Here is a 12,982-nt window from a genome sequence, read left to right as displayed (position 1 = left end):
TGACTCCAGGTCAGAACTGGTCGGCTCACAAGTCAGGCGCTGTTGCTGTAACTGCTGTAGCGGCAGGCACTGCTTGCAATCCAAAATTCAAGCTGTGTCTTTCCAATAATGCATCACCCCTATAATCCAGATCCCACTGTGGTGTATTACAGCATCAATTGAGACGTAATTGTGATGAGCTACTTAAAGCATTTCTCTGATGAAAAAAATCCAAGAAAACAACCCCTCTGCCCCAATTTCTGCTTTGACAAAAGAATGTCACGGTTACTGTTTGTTTTGCACCATGCAATCTACTTTTCAACTGCTTATTAGTAATATCTTAGCTGTGCAATCCTTGTGCCTACTTTTGTGCCTTCTAATAGTCTGAAACATGTATTTTAGATAATACATTAAATAAAACAAAGGCTACGCCTCCTGGCTCTTTTTTTTTTTTTTTTTTAATAATCTATCTCTCCCAACCCCAGCTCTTCCGAAACATTCAGGAAATGCAAGCAAAATGCCATCTGTTGGCAATGAGACTAAGCCTTTAATGTTGAAATACTCACTTTAGAAAACCCAGGCAGGCAGATTTAATCAACTGACAAGACTGAGTTCTCTAAATCATTGCATATTCCAGGTCCAGTCCTGTGCTTCACATAATTAGACATATTTCTATTTGATCTGCCATTAACTCCTTGCTTCCTTTCTAAGAATGCAATGAGCTGCCCTTGGGTCTTCCTCCTGCCAAACCTGCCGCCCCTTCATCAACCTAAAAATTCCAGCACCAGGCTTTCACTCATCTTAAGAGGTGTTAATGGAAGGAGAGAGGAAATATACTCAAGGTAGAGACCTTGGGTGGGTTTTTTTTTTGTCTTGTTCCACTCAGCATCCTTTGCACATATCATATCATATCATATCATATCATATCATATCATATCATATCATATCATATCATATCATATATCATATCATATATCATTTGTCCCTGCAGAGGCTGCCCAGAGGGAGGAGACGGGCACCCCGCCGAAGGAGGTGCTCTGCAGACTGTGGTAATGTCAGTCTGGGGGTGACATGAGAGAAGTCACTGCAGGTGCTCCCCTAACCTGCTGCCCATAAGAACTGCCCGGTGGCCACCGAGAGCAGCTGCTGCCCTCACACAGCAGGAAGATTAAAAAAAAACAGAACTTGAGGACAGCTTTCTAAAGTCTGAGGAAGAGTGTAATTCAACATTCTACACAGTAATCTGATGCTAGATACATGCAGCAGCCAGGCCACTACCATTTGCTTCTTATTGTAGGTATTTCACAATACCTCAACCCACCTGTATCAAGGTTTTTATCTTTTTTACTCTTAAGAAGTCCAGTTTTGCTCAAGACTTAAGACTGTTAGCTAAAAAGACTACAGACTTCCAGCAAAATTGCATAAAGTATAAAAATCACCAAGTTTTGTACTCCTTTTGGCTCTTCCAGTCTTACAATTCCAGGCAGCACGGACACATCCTTCGGCACAGCAGACAAAGGAGTGGCCACGTGCCAGCCAGGCTGCCTTCTGCAAATTACCAAACTAATTCCGTACCCACTTGCACAGTAGTACTTTCACCAACACACAGTCATCAATCAAGGCATAGTCCTTTCTAGTCCAGTTCCTCTCACTTTTAAATACAATTATTTAGCATTGGGGAAAAAAAAAATACAAATTCCTTCTAAAAATGGGGTTGCATCAGCAAGGTTCAGGCACCCTATCATTCTGAAATTCGTCCTCTGAGGACAGGACTCTGCCAGTTCATCTTCTCTTTTCCACCACTAAGTAGCCTTCACTCCACTCCAGTGTCTCCCATATGGTTAACATGAATGTGGCAATTAATATGCAATTAATAAAATGGTGTGATCAACTGCTTTTGTTCACAGCAGCAGCTGCTCTGCATGTTAGAGCATAATTAGGCAAATTAAGACATACCGCTTTTGTTTGTGGATGAACTGACAGCATCGCTCATGCTTAAATGTCACTAAGCCTATTGGCGTTTGGGATTATTTTAAATATGTCTTTTTTTATTAACACTACAAGGTATCAATAAGCCAGATCTATACACTGCCAGCTGCAATGCCAGGGAAGCACAAGTTTGCTTTACCTCCAGGACATCTGCACAAGCCAACCGAGAGTTAAGGAGAGAAGTGATGCATTTAGAGAATGAGCATGCTTTTACTTATAGTATCACAGTCCGTAGTACAGACAGAGTGGCTGTGGACTGGGGAAAAAAACCCAGAGTTGATCTATAACTGTGTCCAAGCACAAGTCTGAAAATCTTGAGGATCAAGCAGTGTGCATAGTTTTCAATGATTTGTCATTGGATGAGGGCAGGAAAACAATAAAGGTCTAAAAATCTGTTGTAATCTACCAGACTTCTAATACAATTTGCTTTAAAAGGTGTTAGTTTGGCCTATGCAGGAGTCATAAGGAGGAAAAGTGTTTTCAGGGACAGTCCTGAGGTCTTTGGGAGCTGAGAGCAGGAACCAAACCCCTGTGCCCCGGGCAGGACATGGGACCAGGGTCTGCAGCACCAGGCCCAAGCACAGGCATGACATGGGGTCAGGGACTGCAGCCCCAGCTCCAAGCACCAGCAAACCTACACAACCCAGACCCACCATCAGGCAAAGGCCCTGGGACAGGTGGCAGCAACGTCCCGCCAGCCTGGTGACCCCAAGTCTTGCTAGAAGAGCTGCCACCTGAGAGCCAGACTCTTTTGCCTGTGTGGAGTCCCCAAACTGGAGCCCATGTCCCCTGCGGAGGCTGTATGCTGTTTTCCAATTGTCCCTCCCTGGCAGTACACTGCCCATATTGCTCCTTCTGAGCACAGCATGTCCACCATGCAACATACTGTTTTAACCATTGCACTACCACCTACCATGGGATCTGCAAGAGAAGCACAGCAGGTTACCTACATTCAACTGGGGGCGAGCAAACACCATATACAAAACACTGAACATGATACTTCATAAAGTATTTGTAAGGCAACACAACATCACGCCTTTCCAAGGGGTCGTTCTTGAAACTTCTGGCTTCCCAACAGTGTGAGAAAAACCAAGGGAAAGGACACAGTGTGCAGAGTCATCAGCACAGGAAAAATAAGGGAGTGGTGAGGAAGCCTTTGAAGATTTTCACATTTAGTAGCAGTTAACAAGACAAGTCACCAAGAGGATTTCTGCAGGAGGAGCACTGCAAACGTACCAAAGGCTGCAGAAACCTTCTACCACCACAACCAGGCACAGGCACACAACCTGCCTCAGGAGATGGGTGCAAGTCACCAATCTGCAGAGTCCTGAAAAACAGGCTCCAGAAGGGACAATACAAATATCTGCCTTGTTGATCAGAGAATTTGCTTCTCTACTTCCCTCAGCACAAGAAAATGCACTGCAGCTATAAAACCTGGTTACCTTTTATCACTTCATCTCAAAGTGCTGGCCTGGAGGAGAGTGGGACACAGTAAGAAACATGGCATAGTAAAATGGATTTTGATAATGGTGCCATAATCCATTTCTGATTGCTAGTGTGACTCCATTAGCCAGGCTGATAAAGGTATCCCTTAAAATGCTTATGCCCTTTCTGTGGAGTTTCACGTTCTCCTCACTGTGTTTCAGCTTTAATCTGATTTGAGTATAATTTTCTTATAGTACTCCAAACCAATTCCTGACTACAGTGCACTAGATAAAGCAACTCCCAGTCAGATCTGCAAACATACTGTACCCACCATACATAAATCTCAGGAGTTTTAATCAAATTATGCACTGAAGAGTCCACTCAGCCTACTGCTAACCACCATCCTCAACCACAAGCTTTGCAATTTCACCTGTTTCACACGTGCATTTGCACTTTTGTTGCTCCACCTCCTTAATTACAGCAGATACTCCCTGCTCCATTTGCCAAAAACACTACACAAAAGATGCCTCCGAACACTATTTTTCCAGACTCCCCCAGACACACTTGTGCGACGTTAATGAGCTCCATACCAAAACCTCCCTGCCTCACCCTTGTGCTCCTGAGTGCCACACATGGCTTCTTGTCTGCTTGCATGTAGATAGGAATGCACGAAACATCCAGCACCAGCATCTCCTTGCAACAGCAAGCACAATTTCACACTGAGCAGTGAGCAGCCAGGCTAGGAAGCAGTTTTCTTTTCAGCAAGACAACACAGCAAGGCCTTCATACTAATGCTACTGATTCCCTTCCAAAGTGTTTTACAGCATCCCAACATTAATCTGGCCAGAAGATGAGAGGCAGTGAGGGTTGTTCGCTATGGTACACATAGGGAATGTGCAACAGGACGAGCTGAAAATGCAAGACACACACTGAAATGCCCACCAGAAGAGTTGTTACTTGTCTAGGACCTGAAGAAATTTTGTACAAAGGGACACGTTCCTTTGCAAGGTTTCAGTGGTTTGTTTTGGCCAAATGAACAAAACTTCCAAGAAGACTCAGGCATAAGGTAAACCCTTGCTAGAAAAGGCGAATAAGCTTTTTATTTTTTTTTTCCCCAAGCATATAATAAAAACTATATTCAAATTACTTTCTCTTTTGAAAACAAATCAGTTCCCAGCTTTATCTGGTGCAACCCGATACGTCAGCTGTTATGGTACAAGCTGGATGCAGCAGATGAAGCCGGGAGCGAGGATGGCCCATCACTCGCATGAGGCTCTGTCAGCAGCCGTCCCGGCCATTCACTGCCACAGACTGAGCCCTTCTGTCACTAGAGGCACGAAGGGCCACAAAGGCCTGCTCAGTGCTCCGCATGGCTTGGGATCTGCAGAGATGGAACTCGATTCAGTCTTTGTTTCACACTGCTGAATCAGAAGGCAAAGGATGAATCTTCCCGAGTTGCAAGGATTCTGGCTTTTTTTGCTGTTGTTTTTTATAACATCCTTTAATTGGGAAATTTAAATCTCATTGTTATCAGAAGAGAAACCTGGAAAAAAATAGCCATAGCAAACACTGAACAATAAAATACCCAACTTGGTTCAGAACATCCCATTCATTTACAGATTTAGTTATTATTCTTTCTAATTTTATCTTTTTCACAAAACACGTATCGCACAGAAGGGTCTCAGCTTTACAGATAGGACAGAGCTGTTGTCCTTAGAAAGGGTAATGAACGAAATAGAAGAAAGCATTCTTTCATGAGCTAGCAGGCAACAAAACACTGAGAAAAAAATCCCAATAACTGAAGCTACTGTTTAACAAACATTAAAAGTAAGCTGACACTGCTGTTGGCTCCCATCCACATCTGTAGAAGAAAGAAAAAACCTCCAAAATCCTCATCAAAACTTTATCATCACAAAAAGCTGACAGACACCACAGTTTAGCCAGTTTAACAACATCTCACATCTTTAAACTTTGCAAATTCGGTAAACTATTAAAAGGTGGTGGGAATCACAAGAACCAGGCGATGCTCTAAGTTAGAGAAGGTGACGGACTCTCATGGCAGCAGCCGCTGCCAACTGGCTCCAATTTATCAGGTGCTTAAACCAAATCAGGCTCTTTGCATTTCTGCCAAACCTGCTCAGTAGAAGACCTCAGTTTAACTTCACTGCAGGAAAACCAACTACCAAACACTCAGCACCACCAGAGCTTATCTGTAATTGCAAATGAACACGTGATGGTCCCTCTGCCACTGTAATACCATTTTTCTTGCAGACAAGCAGGCTGTTAAAGGATGCATTGCTGAACTTTGGCTGATTTCAGTCCTACGCTGCCAATTTACAATCAACCTGGCAGTGAACAACAGCAGAGAAACAGCATCACAGATGCTGAAATGAGGCTGAGCTGCTAATACAGAACCTCCGCTTCACGATATCCCTAATTAAAGTTTTATCAGAACAATTGCTACAGCTTAAAAAAAACTAAAACCCTAACTAACATGGTCACTTGATTATCACAACCACCACATCACAACACAAATATTGTAAAGTTTGAGTATTTTGCAGCAGAGATGCAGGAGTGCTTAGGGACTCCTGCTGCAGACCACTGAGAGCCCCTCAGCAAGGATGCTCCCCCAGCCTGCGAGAGCGTTCAATAATTTGACTGTATTATGTTTTCAAACAAGCCTAACACAACCGGGGGCATTTTTTACAGAGTACATCAGCACTGTGAAACCTCTCAAAGCACAGTTCTCATGATGCTCGATAAGGACCCCAAAGGGAGGCCTTTTATCAACAGAGATAAAGCTCAGCCAATAATCCCCTGCTGTGCTCTGCAGTTATCACTTGACCTGGTCCCAGAAAGCATTTCCACTCTTAAACACTTTTGTTCCTTAAAATAAACATTAACAGAGTGTAAAAGCAACGCAGCCTATCTCAAAGAGAAATAGTACCTGTCCCACAAATAACACTTTTAACTGATGGCTTAATTACATTACCATTCTTGTGTTTCCAGGAACAGGAATGAGTAAGAAGGAAAGGGAAAGGGAGGCAGTGGGGCAGAGCTGGTGTCCCATGTGTATGGTGGTGGGACACCACCACTGAAGCACAAGTGGTTCTGGCAAAGGTCTGGGCAGAAAGCAGGTTAACTCGTTTTTGCCATTCACCATTTCAAGGATTCAACATTAAATATAGAAACTTCAATGATTTGTAACTCAAAAGAACAAATAAAACGCATGGGGTCATACCAGACATCAGTGAAAACTAACATAACAGAACTGACAATAAACTTGGTCTGAAACATGTAAAAGTTTGTTGTTAAGGACCAGAAATGTATAAAAAGCTTCAGTAGACCACAAGTCAAGCAATTCCATTGCTTACACAAGTGCTGTATTATAAATCAAATTTACACACATGCATACAAATTTTAAAATATTAAACAGAATCACACAGTGCTCTCTTCATTAGGAATATGCTGAAGCAACAATAAAAAATGAATGCACCTGAACAGGGAGGAGTAGATGCTCCCACTGCATATATAAGAATTATATCACACCATTCAGCCATGTGAAAGTTTCCCAGTTTCTTCTTTACACACCTATTTACACGACTTAAATTCAGAGGTTTCCATCCAAGAAGAAACTGGACAGTGCCTTGAAGCGACTTGGCTACTTAAAAACAAAAATAATCAACAAAAAATCCCTGTGTTTCAGTTTCCAAACTTTTTAAATGCAAAGATCATCAGCACGTATTTACTGTCTCTTTCTAATACCGTAGTAACATAAATAGTCTTTAAAGTACTGCTCCATTCGCCATTCCTCTATCCTTACTCACCTCCTCAAAAGCTTTATAATTTAAATTCAAGTGCATTTTAGAAAGAGGGGCATGGAAGATGGACACCTTTCCCTGCAGACAGCACAGAGAAAGACGAGGCACGCTGCGGGGAGGGAGCAGGGGTTTCCAAGTGCCCTACCTGTGCTCCTCAGCCCTATTTCCACTCCCCAGAGAAAAAGCAGGTTCACACAGATCAGCAGCTGCTCCCGATGACCTCTGAAAGTTACTGTCATGACTTCGTAGGAACAAACTCATGTGTCACCCAGCAAGAGAGACAAAATCATCCCCCCTAGGTTGGCACAGAGGGGCCAAGTCCTCCTCCCTGAGAGCATCTCTGGAGCTGCTCCCTGACACCTCTGGGCAGCCACAAGCACTTGCAGTTTCCCCAGATCCCGCAGTACAGAGGCCATAGAATTTTACATCAAGAAAGCATTTTCATTTTCCCTATGAATGAACCAGAACTGACCCTGTGCTCTAAAATACAAAAATTCAGCAGATGAGGTGGATTTTCCTTTCCCTGCATTTTAAGAAATTGCTTCCTCTTGAAAAAGGCCTGAAATGCCCGTGTGGTAAATTACACTCCTCCTACAGCAGGGGACATCAAACAAAGCTTCCTTAGCACTAGATGGTGAACACTGCAATACAGAACACAGAAACACACTTGGTTTCACTTATCAGTGTTAGCACCGTGGGGCTAGACAGTGATTTTTCAATTGCTGGCAATAACTAGCTATTGTCAGATGATCAGCATGAGACTAATGAGGAAAAGAAAAATCAATACATTTACAAATATAGTCATTTACTTTTTTTTTTTTTAAAGGCTTGTTGCAAGAGAGCCAGCCAGCTGGATTTTGCAGGATAAGCTTTCTTTGTCTTGTGAAATTTCTCCCCCATCGCCCTTAAATACACTTTTTTGACCAGCCATTCCACAAACAGCTGGGTGCCTTTGCTTAGGTGGTCAGAAAAAAAAGAAAGGCAAGCAATAAGGCTAAAACCAAAACAGCTGAACATTACCATTGTCTTTCCTATGCTCTCTCTGTTCCCCATCTGTATTTGCCAGTGAAACTTGAAGCTATACAGATTAAAAAAGGAGAGAGTCATCACAATTCAGGAATTCTTTCTTCTCAGGTTCAGAGGGAAAATAACCTTAGACCCAGGGTTATTCAAGTGCAGATTTTTTAAAAAAGTACTCATCTACTGCATTAAACATCTTTGAGTCTGTTAGACCTCTTTCTTATTTTTTCTGGCCTTTTCATCCACTGATTGTTTCTATGGCTTTCAATTAGAGTGCCATGTCAACAGCTTCACTCATCTAAAAGAATCATTTTGCTGAAAAGGAGCATTATTGAACAGAAAGCAAGTGCTCAAGACCTCTTGAACATAGGCATATCACATGCACAACAGTGTCATCCTGTATCAGCTTAGCAGTCCCATCAGATACAATATTTATGGACAGTCTCCTGAAGTGGAAAAGCATTCTTTCCCTAAGAAAATTGTTCCCAATTCCTCCATCCTCCAAAAGAATAAGTGAAATTTTCATTGTTTATAAATCTGTTTTACTTATTTCCCCAATAATGACAACATGAGGCAAAATGACCACAACAACTGATCTTACTTGGCCAGAAGGAGTTGTCGTCTTTGCTCAGCAACTTTTTCTTGATGCGCCCAGGCAGCCTGGAGTGCGTGTTTCCCATTCTGCCAGAATATAGCGGGATAAGTTCCTCCTCGTCCTCCTCATCGTTGCAGCTGGGCTGCCACTTGCTCCTGCCGAGGCAGCCGACCATGGGGTCGGCGGGCAAGCAGTGCACATAGGCGATCATTGTGAGATGCTGCTCCCAAGGATGTCCCTGCTGTCCCCAATGGCCAGGCTGGAGCAGAAGGGAGTGGCCTGCTCATCACCCTTGAACGGACGCATTCAAGTAACTGCAGAGGAACAGATTTTCTCCTCCTCTGCAATTAGGCAAGCTAAGCTATTCTGTTATGCTGAGAACTGTTTCGAACATGATTCTGTTAGCTCTTCAAAAAGAAGGAAAATTAAAAAAAAAAAAAAAAAAAACCACCTGGTTAAGCAGCCACAAGCAGGAAAATAGGGGCTGCAGAGACCTGTGAAACCCAGTCATCTGCCACAGATTTCAGACTTCTCCCTTCCTGCTTCCACTCCAGTCTGGTGCTTCTCTTAAGCCTTATCCCAGATTATTCACCACCCTCTGAACAACAGGTACTACGGCCACACGCAGATGGCCATATCCCAGAAGCTTATTTAAAGCTAACTTACCATAATCACTGTGACACTGATGGCAGGAATCTGCCAAGAAGGTTTACTTTCTTCTAGAGTGCAAAAGCAGTAAAAATATACAGACTCAAGAAAAGAGAGCCAAGTGTCATGATTTCACTACTTGGAAACACCCTTTTCAAAGTCAGAATCATAATAATCATCAACCTAAGGAAGGTACTGTCCAGGTTAGGCCACAACCAGATTGATGCTGAATACAAAGCACAAGAGTTACCAGTTTGCACTCAGTTTGTCCTGAATAGATACATAAATCCTCACAATGCCTCTTGAGGGTAGGCATTATTCCTATTTAAAGGCGAAGACCTAGTCTCAAAGGGATTTAGTAACCTGCCCACAGAGTAGAAAAGCCAGGATTAGAGTTGAGGTATTCTCAGTTCTTCAACCTCAACCACAAGCCATTAGTCCACAGCACCTCCCCAAATACTGCACTATTGAGCAAGTTCCCGTGCTGGTAACTGTGTCAGCCCTCATCTCAGACCCCGTATGCTGTTCTTCTCTGGGATCCAGGAAACATGTCCTTGCTTGGCTTTGGAACTGGCTGCAACAGCACAGCCCGATCGGGGCAGCAAGGAAAACAGCACATAGGAAACACGCGTCCTGTGTGAACGGCTGTATTCAGCTTTTTAAACTTTTTAAAGTTTGCTTTCTACTTCATATTGTTTGAAAGGTAACATATTTGTTTTTAAAAATGAGAAAATATCAAAACATTAAAGTACAGTAAAGGTCAATTCTTATTCTGCTTCCTTAAATCTTCTCCAGAAATGCTTCAGTCGCAACACATTCACTGTGCCCTACATAGGAGCACAACAATGTCAGGTAAGTATTTATACATTTAGAAAAGGCTTTATCTGCTGTTTGGTTGATATCTAGCGTAAAATTTTGGACATAAAATATCACTGTTAAAAAAAAATAAGATCATATAGGATGCGCACCTCCCATTTCTCCCCACAGCACACACATCCTGCTGCCTGCTGCTGCTGCATCAGCAGCCACAGCCCAGAGCAGGCTGCACACACCAGCTGCCCTCAGGCACCGCACCAGGGCGGCATCAGCATTCAAACACGCAAAACACAAAGTACTACCTAGCATAAACTCTCTGAGACGCTGACTCAACACTGCTGGCAACGTGCAGAAAGTTAGGAAGAAACTGGCTTGGTTTTGTGCGTGGATTTTCGTTTGGTTTTGTTTTGTTTGTTTGTTTAGCATCCTGTTGCTTTACACAGCAACCCAAGCAAATCGTTTTCACTACGTAGTGTTTTATACACACCTCACATGGTTGAATCTCAGAAAACTTGCAAATAGATGAAAACCGACCTTAGAATGAAAAGTTACGTTGTGTAACTTTAATAAACAGAGATTAAACAAGCCCCATCTCCAATTTTAGATTTTTTGACAATTTCAAGTATCTGCAAAACTACGGATGGAATTGGGGAAAGATGCCAACAGCACGGGCACATGGGCAATAGCTGTTGGCACCGCTGGCTCACAGAGGAGAAACTCACTGGCATAAACTGAAAGCTGGCAACCGGGTATTTGAAGCAAATACATAGTTTACAGAGCCAAATACCTTTACTCATCAGACTGTGAGAAAGACAAACTGTGATAAATGCCAGCCGAGTTCAACTCACTCATCAACCATGCTGATATTCTTGTGTCCATCAGAATAAATGAATGTCTAGACAGTTCTCCTGGGTGGGATGAAGCTCTGACAGTGCTGTCAGTGAATCAGTTCATAAGGAGGCATCATTAACACATCTCTAAGGGGACAGTATCTCTTTTACCCGCTTGTCTAGCCACTGAACCTGCCATCTCACCCTTTGGATTCCTTGCGATTATTAGGGACCCAGGAAGATTCAGTCCCATAGATGTGATGCACCAAGCTTCTGAGCACCAACAGGCTATTCATAAAAGAGTGCACTGGGGTGTGCAGTTATTTCTCCCGTAGACAGGAACAGTATCTTTTAGCAGACAACAATACAGCTGCATTTCTGTTATGCTTTTTATTTTAACAACTCATGTTTTCAAATCTTATTTCAAAAGGATATCAGCTGATGTTTGCATGCAGTCCTTGTATATCTCTATGCAATCACATTACTTGACATAAAAGTTAAGTGTAGATCTACACATCAAACCAGTATCATCAGGTAACATGCAGTGCAAACACAGGAGCAAGAAGGCAGACAAAATTCAGTGTTCAGCAGATTCAGATGTTCCCAAACACTTAACAAGATGACACAGGATAACATATTGGTCTGGACTCCCCATTATATTTATCATGCCCTTCTCTAGGCTACAGACATACCCAATTAGCCATGTTTCCAATGCGTGCTCACGAAGGCTGATGCACAATAATGGGATCAAGGCCGAAATCCAGTTTAACAAGTATATTCACCATATGGTAGGCATTAATGTCCCTACAAATTTTTTACTTGAAGAATAAATCTGTTCTTCCCTGAAGCCTGGAAGACCTTGGTAACATATATGACAAAGGATTTGGTGATGGTTATGGTCTCAGCTGTTAGCAAATGCAAAACCATAAAGAGTTAGGAAGAGGAGGTACTATTTCATGTGATGAAGACATCGTGTACATTGCCTCTTCTTCTTCTAGTCTCCCCCCAAAAATCCCATTAAAAGACGCTATTATTTTATACTGTGTCTATATGGAAAAATAATCTAAGTTTGATAAGGACAAAACTTCAGCTGAAATCACACCATGAAAAGTTCTGATTAAACTTCACTCATCCTACTGCAGCTGTAGTGCTGTTTTATTATTAAAAATACACAAAAGTGAGGCTGTTCATTGTCCTCAGCCTTGGGCTATCATTTATATAAAGATTTATTCCTTTACTATTCTTTTTCATGCCTTTTAAAAATGGAACTATTAGTAATGCAAGTATGAACGTTCTGAGCAGACTGTTAAACATGCACACTCATCTTTATCAGCATACTTAATTTTTGCAAAACCACCTCTTTACAGTCAGGCTCAATTAGGGAGACCATGAATAATTAAGGAGAAAATTGATTACATTATACTGGAAAAAACATTTGGTATAAAGGAAAAAGATCCTTAAGAGTTTGACAGACTCCGAAAACTGTGACTAACTCAGGAATTACAAGAAACAAAATTAAAAAAACCGAACCACCTAAAACATCCCTTTATTAGACAAGCATAAACGCTCCTGAGCTCTAAGAACAGCAATGATACCGATGACTTATCACACATAGGAGTTTTAAAAGCATATAGTATATACCTAATGGGAACTCAGGGAATTTGGAATCACAAAGTATGGTCATGTCAGTTCTACTCTGTTATTAAGATAATCTTTATAAATATGCTTCACAAGAAATTGTATAATCAGTCTTTATGTAAAACTAGTAGATCCTCTGGATAAAAGGAAAATGATAAAATGCACAATGTAGTAAAGTAACAGCACTTTTATGAACACCACACGCAACAAAAACATCAAAT

The 12,982-nt window shown here is 42.1% G+C and overlaps 1 protein-coding gene across 9 annotated transcripts in view; it reads right to left on the bottom strand.

Moving 5' to 3' along the window:
* The window catches only part of NHSL1 (NHS like 1), a 178,354-nt gene that overhangs the window by 63,783 nt on the left and 101,589 nt on the right, over nucleotides 1-12,982 (bottom strand). The window contains exon 1 of one of the 9 annotated variants that reach the window (XM_071806490.1): nucleotides 8,836-9,356. The exons of the other annotated variants lie outside the window; for them this stretch is intronic. Coding sequence (XP_071662591.1) covers nucleotides 8,836-9,040 — 205 coding nt within the window. The 5' untranslated portion in view covers nucleotides 9,041-9,356. Of the gene's footprint in view, nucleotides 1-8,835; nucleotides 9,357-12,982 lie in introns of those variants that run through there. 9 annotated transcript variants of the gene reach the window in all.

The sequence above is a fragment of the Patagioenas fasciata genome, chromosome 3 (genome assembly GCF_037038585.1).
Source record: "Patagioenas fasciata isolate bPatFas1 chromosome 3, bPatFas1.hap1, whole genome shotgun sequence".
NCBI classification, from domain to species: Eukaryota; Metazoa; Chordata; class Aves; order Columbiformes; family Columbidae; genus Patagioenas; species Patagioenas fasciata.
The sequence above is the reverse complement of the archived record's forward strand: the minus strand, read 5'-3'. Positions and strand labels throughout refer to the sequence as shown.